Source organism: Schistocerca nitens, chromosome 5 (genome assembly GCF_023898315.1).
Source record: "Schistocerca nitens isolate TAMUIC-IGC-003100 chromosome 5, iqSchNite1.1, whole genome shotgun sequence".
Lineage (NCBI taxonomy): Eukaryota > Metazoa > Arthropoda > Insecta > Orthoptera > Acrididae > Schistocerca > Schistocerca nitens.
In genome coordinates this window covers 582901744-582916689 of record NC_064618.1, presented here as the reverse complement: position 1 = coordinate 582916689, position 14946 = coordinate 582901744, and the positions used below count along the sequence as shown (strand labels likewise).

Here is a 14946-nt window from a genome sequence, read left to right as displayed (position 1 = left end):
TTCGTTGACTGGTTTGCATGATGACATTTGCTGATGGCCCAGCACTGAAATCTGCAGCAATATGTGGAAGGATTGCACTTCTGTCATGCTGACATAATATCACTAGTTCAGTCTCTCCAAATCCTGTTCCAGCTGCAATTTCAAATGAGTCTGTGTTTAAGCAGGAAATATCTGGAAAGTGTGCATAATTCAAAAATAGTTTGCTGTATGGTCAAGCTCATCCTTCTCTCTCTCATTACTGTCTCTAGTGTTTTGATAATTCATGTCTGCAGTTACATTTTCATTTATTTCTTTTTTTGGCTTTTTTCTGGATGAACTTCCTCTGACTCAACAACATTTGATGATGCATGGCGTGGTGACAGTGTGTCAGGAAGAAACTCCAAATGACCTGCCCATGGCCAATTATGGTACTTCTTGGTTGGACCTGTGCCTCCATTGATTAATTTTAGGTGGTATTGTAGATTCTTCCATTTTGCTGGAACAGCCTCACCTGTCTGTCACACCACATAAAAATTATTTTATTTCATATAATTCATTTATTACTAATGAGCAGTGCATTTTGTTCAAGATGTTTGGCCTCCGGTGATGCACACTACACCGTCGCTTTTAACTCCACAAGGGAATCAGCTTTCATTTAGTCAAATATGTGTGTCAAGAACTGTAGAATGTCTTACAGCCACAGTATATACCTCAGCCCAGCAGAGGAAATCTGAAAGCAAATTGGGATAGGTCTGATGGGATAGTGGCCATTTCCTAACTGCACTGGGGGGGGGGGGGGGGGGGGGCATAGGTGGGAAGCATGTTCGAAGGAATTGTGCTAAAAGCAATGGCTGAAAATATTTTTGTTACAAAACTTGTTTTCAATTGACCTGCTTGCAGTTATTGATCACTATTACAACTCTGTGGTTATCATTGTCGGCAACTATGGCAGACACAGCGACAGCACAAGCTTTGAAAACTCTGCATTTTCCCATGAATTTGTGGGAGGAAATTGCTTGATGTACACTAGCGTCAATTTTGTTTCTTGTTGCTACCTTTTACTGTGTCATATATCATATAAAAATACATTCACATGCATCAACTCGGTCAGTCTTTCTGTTTCTACCATCACCTTGAGCACACTTGCCCACCATGGACTTTAGAAAATGCCAGATGCATGCCACAGGCAAGTGTGGTCTAGTACAGGCCCCCGCATCCTGTTTGACCAGCTTAGCATAGCCATGGCTTAGCATAGCATGCAACACAGGGACTGTGGTGGGTGCCCACACAGGTTGCATGCTTCCTGTTTGACAATGCACTCATGTATGGATGACATTATACAGGCAGAATAGTAGTAAAATACAAGTTTAATGTCAGGTAGAAATATTTTTAATACTTTGTCAATAAATTATTAGATGCCTGAATGTTGATGCAATGAACATTAAAATTGCGCTGAAAAAATTGTGTTTGGATGGCAACATTTTGCCGCCCCCAAAATTTTGCTGCCCTATGCACATGTTGCACCTGCCTAAATATGGCCCTTTGTACATGTGTTCAAGCAATGTTAGTGACACTGGTGCTCTGGATGCCATTCCTGATGTCACACCTTCCCCATGGAACAGAATTCATGTAACCCATCCGTCTGCATCTACAGTAAAGTACATATTCCAGTGTGAGGTCGTTTTTGAAATGTTTGTGCATTGTGTGTCTTAGATGAGACATGGGAACCAGTACAGTATTTACCTATCTGTTATGTGGAAAACCACCTAAAACCACATCCAGATTGGTCAGCATGCCAGCCCTTATCATTAGTCTTCCAGGTCAGTTTAATTCATGGCTAGCGTGCCTTTCTGAATCCTGGATGTTGTGCATAAATGGGCTCAGTTATCCATTTGGGTCAAGAGTCATACTAGTAGATATGTAATAAATCATATTTCACAGCAACCACAATCTCATTGGGTTAACAAATTTCTGTGACAGTCTTGACAATTATTATTTACCTTATAATAAGGCTACATGTGACGTTACAAAGGAGGGAGAAAATAACATGAAACTTCATTAAATGTGACAGTGTTCAAAAATGGTTCAAATGGCTCTGAACACTATGGGACTTAACTTCTGAGGTCATCAGTCCCCTAGAACTTAGAACTATGTAAACCTAACTAACCTAAGGACATCACACACATCCATGCCCGAGGCAGGATTCGAAACTCCGACCGTAGTGGTCACGCGGTTTCAGACTGTAGTGCCTAGAACCGCTCGGCCACTCCAGCTGGCTGTGACAGTGTAATCTCTAGGAACTGGTACCTTCTCAAACTTGATATCACAACACAACTCATCAGGCAAATACAGGTTTAAGAATTCTAAAGCCATTGTAATGGCTGCACTACAGTTTATTAAGCTATGAATAATAAGATCATCTTGGTTTGATCCTATTCTGGAATGAGCAACTTTGGTGTGGTTTTTAGATCATCACATTATCCTAGGTAAATACTGGACAAAGGTTACTTGTTACACAAGAAACACAAATGTCACTTCGAGTATTTGTTTCTTAAGCTTTATAGATATGAATAATAATAATAAAAAACATGAAAATAATTCACTACATCTATTAAAATGAACAGGAGTGAATTTTTTGTAAGGTTTTATAAATAAATGAGCTCTAAAATATTATGCTTCTCCCTTGGTTTCATTTCTGTAGATGCTCATAATGGTGTTACACACTGTTTGTATTCTAATGAAAACTGATATCATAAAAATGTTTTAAAGATAATTAGATCTGCTTTTTCAAAGCCTAAATACTTTACTATACATATAAGAAATGTTTTGTGAACTTACAGTTGCTGCCACTAACTGTTCAAGTGCTTTCTTCTTCTCTCTTCTAAAAAACCCTGCCTATAGAAATAGAAATATATTGGTTATTTGTGTTTCATAAAATTTAACACACAAAAGTTTTTAGATAAGACCCAGTATGAATATTAACAGATTTCCTATATTAGATTTAGTTGCTCTGAAGTTAATTATCACTGAATATGCCATAATTAATAATTACTGTTAACATTTAATATTTATGTATTACATAATGATTTTTACAGTACATAAGACTGTTTAAGGAAAAGTTTAAAATTGCTTCAAAGCTATGTTAAACTGTTGATTACTCCTCATATCAGTTTACACTGAGGTAACAACTGACAAACAATTAATGTCATTTGATGATTTAATAATAGTGATAGCTATTGTTTCTCTCTAGTTTAATGTTTTGCATGCGAAATCGCCACTCTTATTTGTCTGGGTGCCCACTTGTACACTTGCCAGAACACTGTTAAAAGTCCATGTGAAGGTTATATTTTACCAAGTCAAACTAATGATGTGATGGAATCCATCAAAAACCAGTTGAGGCTACAGATAACTATTATTTACTGTACTGGGTGTGTACGGGTGATCATAAGAATATCTTCCTGGTGCAATGATGCATCTAGTAGAGATGCATGTGGAGCAAATAACAAGCATTTGACTGAGACAGACAGGCAAGTCTGTAGTGGCATAGAGCAGTGATCATGAAGAATACATATCTAGCTTAAACAAACAAAAATTCTATAGTAAACTAATGGGTCCTGAACATAATGATGAAACAGTGTAACTATGCTTTATTATTTTCTTTATAACTGGAATGGTAAGTTATAACTAAGATTGACATTCAGTTCAGAAATAATATAAATTAGGTACAATGTACTCAGATCACATTGGTAAAAAAAAAAAAAAAAGCACATCGATTAATAGGTCTACAACAAGATGTCAAGAATTCTCCAGACCATTATTACCCCATCCTCCACCATTGCCCTTGTTGTACTCTTACAAAATCAGATGATCTGTACCTTTGATGTTCCTCTGGGGAGGAAGAGTCTATTGCACAATCTATTGCTTCTTACATCACTACCAGAAGAAGGCAACATGAGAACTTTTTTAAAAAGCTGCTTCATTATGACATTGCTACCTGCTTAAAAACCTGAGATTTCTTTCACCAGTAGTTGTTTCAAATTTTACTCTGATATAAGAGTCAATAATTATACTTAGGGTACGTCAGTGGTCTAGGGGTAGCATTGTTGATTAGTAATCAAAATGTTCTCAGTCCTGCATTACAACCCCACCACTGCTTAAAATTTAAATAAAAATCGTTAGTAATGGTGGCTGAAGACTTCTGACATAATAAGTCACCTTCATTCTGCCAATGGCCTTGTCAAAGAGGGTGGAAGAGCGGACAGAGATTCAGGGCACCCTCCCGCCCTTGTGGTGGGAAACTGCTCCTAAAATATGAAAGAATCACCAAAAGTCAACAACATGAGAGTGCAGAAGGCTATGGAAACCACTGTGTCATGATTATCTCTCCATTGGCAAAAGATTCTAGAATTGTCCCCCATTCAAATATCGAGGAGGGGACTGCCAATTGGTAGGTGACCATGAGAATAACCATTGAAGAACCAATGAAATGATAACATTCTATGAGGCAGGGCATGGAGTGTCAGAAATATGAATGTGGTAAGGAGACTAGAAAATCTGGAAAGGGAAATGCTAAGGCTTGATCTAGATATCATGTCGATCAGTTAAGTGAAATGGTAAGAAAACAAGGATTTCTACTCAGATGAGTATAGGGTAATATTATCAGCAGCAGAAAATATTGCAAGGAGTAGGATTCATTGTGAATAGGAAGGTAGGGTAGAGAATGAGTTACTGTGAACAGTTCAGTGACAGAGTTACTCTCACCAGAACTGACAGGCAACCAACACTGATAATGGTAATTCCGGTAGCATGCCGAAGTTGCAAGCAGAAGACAATGAAATAGAGACAGTCTATGAGGATACTGAATGGGTAATCCAATATGTAAAGGGAGATGAAAATCTTATAGTAATGGGGGACTGGAAAGCAATGGTAGAGGAAGGAGAAAAAGAAAGACTTACAGGAGAATATAGGCTTAGTACTAGGAATGATAGAGGTGAAAGATTAATTGAGTTCTGCAATAAATTTTAGCAAGTAATATCAAATATTTTGTTCAAGAATCACAAGAGCAGGAGGTATACTTGGAAAAGGTTGGGAGATACAGGAATATTTCAGTTACATTATGTCATGGTCAGGCAGAGATTCCAAAATCAGATATTGGATTGTAAGGTGTACTCAGGAACAGATATACACTTAGCTAATGTGAAATGTCTGCATGAAAAATGAGAAGAAATCAAAAAAGAAATGATTGACAGAAGGACTGAATATGCGTGTAGAAAAGTCAAAATAATGTTTGGTGAAATTAAAAGCAAGGGTGGTAACGTTAAGAGTGCAATGGAAAATCCAGTGTTAAATGCAGATTAGAGAACTGATAGGTGGAAAAAGTACATTGACGGCCTCTATGAGGGAGAAGAATTGTCTGATTATGTGACATAGGAAGAAACAGGAGTCAATGTAGAAGAGATAGGGGATCCCATATTAAAGTCAGAATTCAAAAGAGCTTTTGTAGACCTAAGATCAAATAAGGCAGAAGGGAGAGATAACATTCCATCAGAATTTCTAAAATAATTGAGGGAAGTGGCAATAAAGTGCCTATTCACAGATGTGTGTAGAATGTGTAAGTCTGGAAATACATCATCTGACTTTTGGAAAAATATCATTCACAAAATGCTGAAAATTACAAGAGCTGATAAATATGTGAATTATCACACATTCAGCTTAACATCTCATGCATCCAAGTTGCTGACAAAAATAACGGAAAAGAAAATTGAGGATCTGTTAGATGATGATCAGTTTGGCTTTAGGAAAGGCAGAGGCACCAGAGAGGCAATTTTGACATTGCTGCTGATAATTGAAACAAGACTAAACAAAAATCAAGACACATTAATAGGATTTTTTGATCTGGAAAAAGCATTCAACAACGTAAAATTGTGTAAAATGTTTGAAATTCTGAGAAACATAGGGGTAAGCTGTAGGGAAAGACAGACAATATGCAGTATGTATGAGAAACAAGAGGAAACAATAAAAGTGGAACACCAAAATTGAAGTATTCTTTTTAAAAAGAGGTACAGGACAGGGATGTACTCTTTCACCCATCCTGTTGATTCCATACATTGAAGAAGCAATGACAGAAATAAAAGAAAGGTTCCAGGGTGGAATTAAAACTTGGGGTGAAAGTATATCAATGATAAGATTTGCTGATGAACTGCTATCCTCCGTGAAAAGGAAGAAGAATTACAGAATGTTCCAAAAGGAATGAACAGTCTAATGAGTACAGAATATGGCCTGAGAGTAAATGGAAGAAAGATGAAAGTAATGAGAAGTAGCAGAAATCAGAGCAGCGAGAAACTTAATGTCAGCATTGGTGATAATGAAGTAGATGAAATTAAGAAGTTCTGCTACTTAGGCGTAACCAATGATGAATGGAGCAAGGATGACATTAACAGCACATTGGCACTGGCAAAAAGGGCATTCCTGGCCAAGGTAAGTCTACTAGTATCAAATATAGATCTTAATTTGAGGAAGAAATTTCTGATCATGTACACCTGGAGCACAGCGCTGTATGGTAGTGAAACGGGGACCATGGGAAACTCAACAGAAGAGAATTGAAGCATTTGAAGTGTGATGATACAGAATAATGTTGAAAATTAGATAGATTGATAAGATAAGGAATGAGGAGGTTCTCCACAGAATGGGCAGGAAAGGAATATATGCAAAACACTGACAAGGAGAAGGGCCATGATGGTAGGACATCTGTTAAGAGATCATGGAACAACTTTCATGGTACTGGAGGGAGCTGTATAGGATAAAATGGTAGAGGAAGATAGAGATTGGAATAAATCTAGCAAATAATTGAGGACATAGATTGCAAGTGGTACACTGAAATGAAGAGGTTGGCATAGGAGAGGAATTTGTAAGCTTAACAAACAAAAATTCTAAGAATAGGAATTTCATCATTATCCATGGGTGAGATGCAAGTCCTCAGTTACAAGAAATGATAGGGACAGAGTGATAGTTGTAATGTGAGATTTTAAAGAGGATGATGAGTGGTAATAGTATAAGTGATGGGAAACTGTTTTGACAGAAGATAGGCCTATGAGATAGGTGGTGACCTTGGCAAGACAGCCTCCATAACATGTGGCAGTTTACATGTACTACGTTGAGCTGACATAATATCATGATTGGGCATGCATCAATGGTGCTGCTGGTTGTATTACTACAGTCCTGCAGATAGCAACAATAGCTTCTGACGTTTCACAAAACAATGATTACACCTTATCACACTCAGGAGATAAAGCTGATTTGCTTTTTTTTATCTTCAGTGGTAAATACATTATCTCTATTTCTCATTTCCCTATCCTTCTCATACATACCTGTATTTAGTCCAAAAATCTCACTGATTCCAGTTTTTGAGTTTCAGCCAGCTTTCTGTATCTACTAGTTTAACAGGTTCTATTAGTATGAGGGAAACTTGAAACAATGGGACTTTGTTGTGAATGCTTCGAGGCAGCTGATCACTATCATTTTAATGTGAATGCTTCAAGGCAGCTAACCACTAACATTTTAATCATTTCATCTTTGGGGTACTTCTTCGTGTCTTGCACTAACAATTTGAGAATCTCCTACAGCTTTCATTATCTGGATCGAATGACAATTCATCTATATTCTATTTATGGGGCAGTGAGAAGGGTGGGGGAGTGGGGGGAGGGGGGGGGGGGGTTGGGGAGTTACCAACCTTGTGTGCACTCCACACACAGTCATCAGTGGGACAGTAGTCTCTAATGCGTAGGGGGACTCTATAGTTCTCAGACCTATGTTGCAAGTTCTGGTAAACCCAGCTTAGCTTTTCTCAGAACCTTTGAAGTCTTTTGAGTCAAACCATCTGCTTGGTTTAAAACTGGAGGATGCCAATCAGTTCTGGAGACAGTTCTGAGTAATGGGAGCTTCAGTGAAACTCTATTAGCAGGTCTAGTCTTCTCAAGCTTTAGCCGATCACCAGAATGAACTAAGTGTGACCTGAGAGCCTACAAGACAGGCATTGTTGATTCCTATGTGGTGCACAATCTGTAGTTCATTCCACCCTGTTATTTCAATTGGTGATGGAACAGCTTCTCAAACATGTTGAATGAGGCCTCTAGGGACATTCACAGAGTGAACAAGGTGATTCTTCCCTGCCGTTGCTGCCATTTCCCTTAGGAGTATCATTATTCACTGTGAATTCAATATATTCAATCTGCTGAGGATTAACATATCCCACCACTTTGCATTTCCCTTCTGCAGACATAGAGTGCAACAGGCTTCCCTAAAGGTGAAGTCTGAGTGGAAGACGACACCTGAAACTTGCTGGTTGTGGTTATGGTTATAACACCTAGAATTTTCTGTGGTCCTTTTCGCTACTGAAAGAGCCCCTAGACCTACCACTGCATGCTGCTCACAGTCAACTGGATGAGCGGTGATATATCTTGTACTTACTATAAATGAGCCACTATCTATGAAAGAAGGTGTTAGGTAGTACTTGAAGTATCTCTGTTATCTTGGGTACATGACTCTCAGTAATTCACCCAGCACACTCATCCAAAGCAGCTTCCTTTCTCTTGACAGTAGACATAGTGATTTGCTGCTGCTGACAAACATCAGATCTCTAGGGACATTCACAGTGTACAGCTTTCACAGTGTACAACATTCACAGTGTCACTGGTTAAATGTAGTTTAGGGACTTACTCAAAAGTTACTTAGTGGTACACCCCCCCTCCACCCTCCCACTCCACTGCTGATGGAGAAACAATCAACGTACATCTGTCAAAAGAAGCTTCATTAACTCAGAGGAAGAAGACTAAAGGAGTGCAGTGAGATATAAGGAAAGTAGATTTAAAACAGTCAGGTAATAAGCCACCTGTTACATCATGCAATAATGATGAATAAGGAGCATTATAAAACCTCCCGCAGTGATGGGTCTATTTCTTTCAGTCTCCATTGTTTTTTATGGTCAGGAGAAACTCAATTTCTGTAACAGTTTGTAACAGCTAATCAAGAACTGCTATTAAAAGGACATTCTATATAATGTTACAGTTCTTTCTCACCATGTAGGTTTGGATAGAGAGGCTCTATCTTCTTTCACAACACTCCTATCAACCCTATTTGTAGGACATATTAATGTGCATAATGTGCTATGGGTAACTATGTCCATCTGCCTGAGATGCTGAGCATTTAAGAGCCTCTTTGTATGAGAAGAGCTACATCATCCAGATATGAGTGGCAACACACATTTTAGTACTGCATTAGGGTCATTTTCCACTGCTGATATTACATTATGCTTTCATTTCCTCGTGAAATTGTTCAGTAGGAGATGGTAGATAGTTGTTATTTAGTGATCTCTTTTCACCTTAGACTACCTCTCACAAAGAGAAGTCCTTGGAAGGCAAAACTTATCAGAATACCAGTGTAGAAGATGTACACTTTCATGGAACCAGGAATAGTAGCAATCTTGACATACCTTACTACAGATTATCCAAGTCATTGAACAGCTACGAAGTGGTGGGTATGAAGATGTTTAATAATTTGCCACTAGAATGGGTAGAAGCTCCATTTGATGTATTTAAAGACAAATTGTTCAGTTGGTTAGCTGCAAACCCATACTACTCACTTCAGGAATTTTACGACTGTAAAATATCATAGTGGTACCAATTTGGAGAGTGTAGCATAATTTCTTTAACTGAATCAGTTATGATGCAATGTTTTCATATTATTTCATTTTAAATATTGTATTTTATGTAAAACTTATGTCACATATTGATCTTTAACCCATGTATATATGCTGTATAACTTGTATATGTGTAACTTGACTTTGTCAATTGCTGTAATAGCTAAACGACAATAAAATTTCATTCATTCATTCATTCATTCATTCATTCAGCTACTACTATATACAATCAGTAGGACAAACTGGATGTTGTGCAGCTAGCAAGCTCATTTCAAAGAGGGAGACAGCAGCCAGGACTGAGTGGATAACATTACAATTAATATCCAACATGTTTCTAATGCATCTTGTTGCAAGTTATGCAGCTCATTTCAGAGCAGCATATCCTGGAATGTAACTGCATTTTGTTCCACAATTATAATCAGAAATGTAGTTCTGTGACATTCTAAAGGCCAATTTTTGCAAAGAACTCCACAAATTTTCATGTTTCCTGGTCAAAGACACAAAGGACAATAAAAGAGGGCAACATGAGGGCATTGAAAGACTTTTTCACCTCAACAAATTATTCCATTAGCTCTCCAAAGATATGGGTATATGTAAAGCATGATTTCTGGTGTGCATGGTAAGTTATGAAAAACTACAGTATTGAAGCAGAGCTAGCTCCTAACAACACATGGAGACTCATCATCTAGACAGTATCACTTTCTTCACTCTTCCAAAAATCAGTACCAGTTTTCTGCTATCAATAGGCATTAACAGTGACAATATCTGGAATAATTAAGAGGAGAACAGCTGCCCTTCTTCATATGGAAGCCATGTTCTGCACTGCCTTAGACTCAAGTAAAAGTACCATGTTATGATTGTCTGCTTCCATCCCTAATGTCCTAGTTGTTGATGGGATATTAAACTATTCTTCCTTCCTTGATGCTGTATAACACATAACTGAACCTTCAGAAGGTAAAATAAGTACAACTATCAAATTTTAATACAGTCTGATTGATATTTCACTTTGATGTCTCCAGAAGGATGTAATTTTGTCTCTCTCCTGAAACCTACGAAAACTAGAATCTGCTGGCTGCCTACATATGCCTCAACAGAAACATTTCTCAATGTTTGTGTTTATTTGCGATTATCCAAAAAACTGCAGAATACACAATATATGCAGTGATTCATTTCCTGTGTGAAAGTGGCCAAAAATCGTCAGCACATAAGTAAAAAGACTATTGTAAAAATCCTATGAACCACAGAATACTAAGAAAGTCATTTAGAACTACTACAGTCATCTAAAGATGACCATACTAAGCTTCATGTAGAAATAGGAAGTGGCCAACAATCTGTTGTCAACAAAGATTTGGTGCAGGAAGTTGCTACAAAAGCTGAAGAAAATAGACTCATGACAGTTTTATCCAAATGTAATGAGTTTTCACCAGTTTCAGGAATTATTTTTATGAAATTCTTACAAGCTGATTAGACTACCTAAGTTTTACTCAGAATGTGTGCTGAAAATGCTGACTTAGCTGCACAAAACCAATCAAGTGGCTAATGCTTTCAATTTCCTTCAGCAGGGCAGTGATACAGATGATAGATTTCTAGGTGACTATAGGTAGGTTGCTCATGTTGTTCCAAAATCAAAATAACAATCCCCAGAATGCACAAAATGAATATCATCAAAATCAATGTGCTCTATGTTTCTGGATAGGCATGGGTTTTGCTTGTGGATTTTTTATGAATGAGTACTGCAAAATATTCTGATACATATTACAAAATCTTAATTTAATTGCACTGAGCAGTCTAAAACAAATAACAATGGCCTACCCGCATATCACCAAGAAATAGAAGATCTCACTGCATCACATTACTTGGAACAACTTTATCACCTGCCATATAGCTCTGATGTGGAATCAAACAATTACCATTTGATACTGCACCTAAACATTTATGCAGTAAGAGCCATGACAGCAAGGCCATTCCAAAGAAGTTGTAAAATTAGATAGATTTTTGTGAGAATGGAGTTCATGAGTTAGTTCTTCATTATGACATGCTCCTTAATGCTACCAATACGACCACATTTCCAGTAATGGGTAATACCAAGTGGGAATACTTTATGCTCATCACAATTTTTTTAAATTTCATTCATTGCTTTTAATTTTTATTAATAATGTACTTTTTTAAATAGGTACTGATGTGTAAGTATGGTTCACAACCTGAAAAACCTTGTAGCACAATCTTTGCAGTACCGACACTGTTTCAATAATGTGTTTTACCAAATGGGAGTTACTTTATGATCACCACAAAAAACTTAAAAAAACCTAAAAATTTCATTATTTGTCATTGACTTTAATTCACTACATACTTTTTAAACGTATATTGACGTGTAAGAATGTTCTTTCATCTGAAAATAAAAATGAGACATTTGTTGTAAATCAAACAATGTAAAATCCAGGCTGCAATGTAACAACATTATGAAAAGTTAAGTTCCTACTAACTGTATAGCAGAGATGATGAGTTGCAGGTAGGCACAACAAAAAGACTGTCACAAATTAGCTCTCAGCCAGTACAGCCTTCATCAAAAGTAGACGATACACACATACACACACTCATGCAAACGCAACTCACACACACATGACAGCAGTGCAGTTGCCAGAGACTGCAGTCATGTGTGTGAGTTGTGTTTGCATGTGTGTGTGTGTGTGTGTGTGTGTGTGTGTGTGTGTGTGTGGGTGGGTGGGTGGGTGGGTGGGTGGGTGTGTGTGTGGGTGTGTGTGAGAGAGAGATCTATTTTTGACATAGGCCATACTGGCTGAAAGTTAATTCATGATAGTCTTTTTGTTGTGCCTATCTGTAGGTACTGGGAGATGAAGAAGCTTGCACAGGATAGAGTAGCATGGAGAGCTGCATCAAACCAGTCTCAGGACTGAAGATCAAAACAAAAACATCTGTGACTCAGCATCTCAGCTACATGGTGAGTAGCAATATTTCATAATATTGTTAAATTTGTTGTAAAAAGTTACACACATTACTACGACTTATATTTTAAGTTTATATGTTACTGAAAATCAATTATGGAACCTAGTAGAAGAATTTTTTTCTAAATTTTGAAGTATGAAGTACATTACCAGAATAACTAAATTACAATATTCTCAAAAGGTGAGCATAAAGCACTCCCTCTCCTCAGCTATTGTTAGGATTAATATTGGTAGAAATTATTCTGAAATGTAGATTAATGTTTTAGCTTTCACATAATAATCAAAATGTTTTAATAGTGTAATTTTTTCAATATAAACAAATTATACTTTAGAAGAGTGCCCCATATATTAACACAGTTTCAGCAATATTACTTCAAGAAATATTGCTAAATTCCTAAGAAATACATATTATTTTTCTTCTTTTACATTCTACCAAGTATAAGGATTTTTAGGTGTCAAGACAAAACTTATTTTATTGAGTAGAATAATATGAAACTTATTCTGTAATCTAATATTATGTTCACAATTATACATCCATCTGTTTCTAAAATGTTTAAATACACACAAATATTGAAAATAAATTGTCACTCAAAAGTTTTGACTTGAAGGAATTTTACATATTTCACTTCAACAGATTTTGTACTGTTGTACTGCAATGAGTGTTCCACTCATCATGTAATATTTTGCCTAAAATAATAATCAAAAAGAAGATAAGAGCATACCTTCATCAGCACAATGATGATCAACAGCAACACAAAAATACCACATATTGCAGAGACAGCAATCACCCATACCTCAACTTTTTTCTCTGATATCTCAAGGACAAAGGATATTGTTACCATTGCAGTGTCCATTCTAAAAAGAATAAAATAAAATATCTTTAGTGTATTCACTCCTAAATATCTCTCCATTACACATTAGGATTTTACAAAAATTCTATAAAGTTTTCAAGTAACAACAAAGGAATTCCCAAAAAAGTAATGAGTATGTATAATAAAAGTAAGTGTGGTGTGTCTATGTGTGCCGCCAAAACTTCATAAATAAATTTTGCAGTACTATGGAGGTTTTATGGTGTGTTAACCACCCATTCATGAAGAAATTTTTTTTTTTTTTTTTTTTTTTTTTTTGGGAATTATAAGGGCTAGTTATGAAGATATGAGTACCTCAAGAGATCATTTGTTCATGACAACACAATAAAGGTAAGGGTATTTTGTCTGTGTGTGCTGCTATGAGTCCATCACACACTGCTGCAGCCCAATGTGTGGTATATGGTAAAGCAGCTCTGCATTCCATCCATGAAGATGATTTGAGTTGGAATTACATGGATTAGATTTGAAGATATGAGTCTCAAATGAGGACATCACACCAATGGACTTCTTATGGGAAGAGGATGAAGCAGCTTGGAATCAAGTGCCAAAGTCGCGAAGACTGGCCAGAATGTTTGTTCTAAAATGTTGAAAAATGTTGTAGAATGTTCCAAAATGTTATAAAATCTTCCTGGAGATTCAGGAACGTTCTAGATCTGCAATTTAATATAGAATTAATGGTAGGTGCATGACTGACACATTATGTACATTTTTGTTAAATGCTTCCCATTATTCAGTAGATGAAATCAATGCATGTTTGAAGAAATCATTTCTTTGGCCTTGAGTGAGGAAGGTATATTGAAGAACAAATATGAGACTTCAACTTTCCAGTGATAAAGAAGCGAAACATTTTGTTGAAAAACTCTTGCAAATTAGCAAAGGCATGCTTTCAATAGAGTGTGCAAGTGGTTAAACTAAACTTAGAAATAATTTATGTAAAATTGTCAACAGCCCAAATGAATTAATAGACAAAGCTTTTCCAAAACTTGTACAAAATTAGTTAAGTTGGTTATATGAAAAAGCCATTTTAGGAGTAAGAAATGAAGTATCTGATGATATTGTTTTAAAAATTCAAAGCAAGAAATGTTCATAAGCATTAATAAAACAACATAATTGAAGCAAAAACAATATCAGGAAAATATAAAGGAAAAACAACATTTACTCTGAGGACTCCACTCATATCTAACAAATAATTCATTTCAATTCAAAAGAATGCAATTTCCAGTAAGATTAGCATTTAATATCACTATAAGTAAGACAAACATTAAGATGTTGTGGTATTAATTTGAAAGAATCGTGTTTTATATGTAGCTTGCGCTAGGGATATGAAACTCAAAGAATTTATGTATATACTCACCAGATAACATGAGGACAATTTTGCAGTTCACAAGCAAGTATTAGTTAATGATTTATTGATGTTGTTGAGCTTGTATGAATATTTTTA

General features: G+C 36.5%; 1 protein-coding gene across 2 annotated transcripts in view; it reads right to left on the bottom strand.

The window, feature by feature from the left end:
* The window catches only part of LOC126260885 (integrin alpha-4-like), a 534755-nt gene that overhangs the window by 24604 nt on the left and 495205 nt on the right, over positions 1-14946 (bottom strand). For both annotated transcript variants that reach the window (XR_007546657.1, XM_049958327.1), the window contains exons 22-23: positions 13359-13491; positions 2818-2874 (exon numbers count right to left, since the gene is read on the bottom strand). Coding sequence is in view for 1 of the 2 variants with exons in the window: in XM_049958327.1 (XP_049814284.1) it covers positions 2818-2874; positions 13359-13491 (190 nt within the window). In the remaining variant the exon portion in view is untranslated. The remainder of the gene's footprint in view (positions 1-2817; positions 2875-13358; positions 13492-14946) is intronic.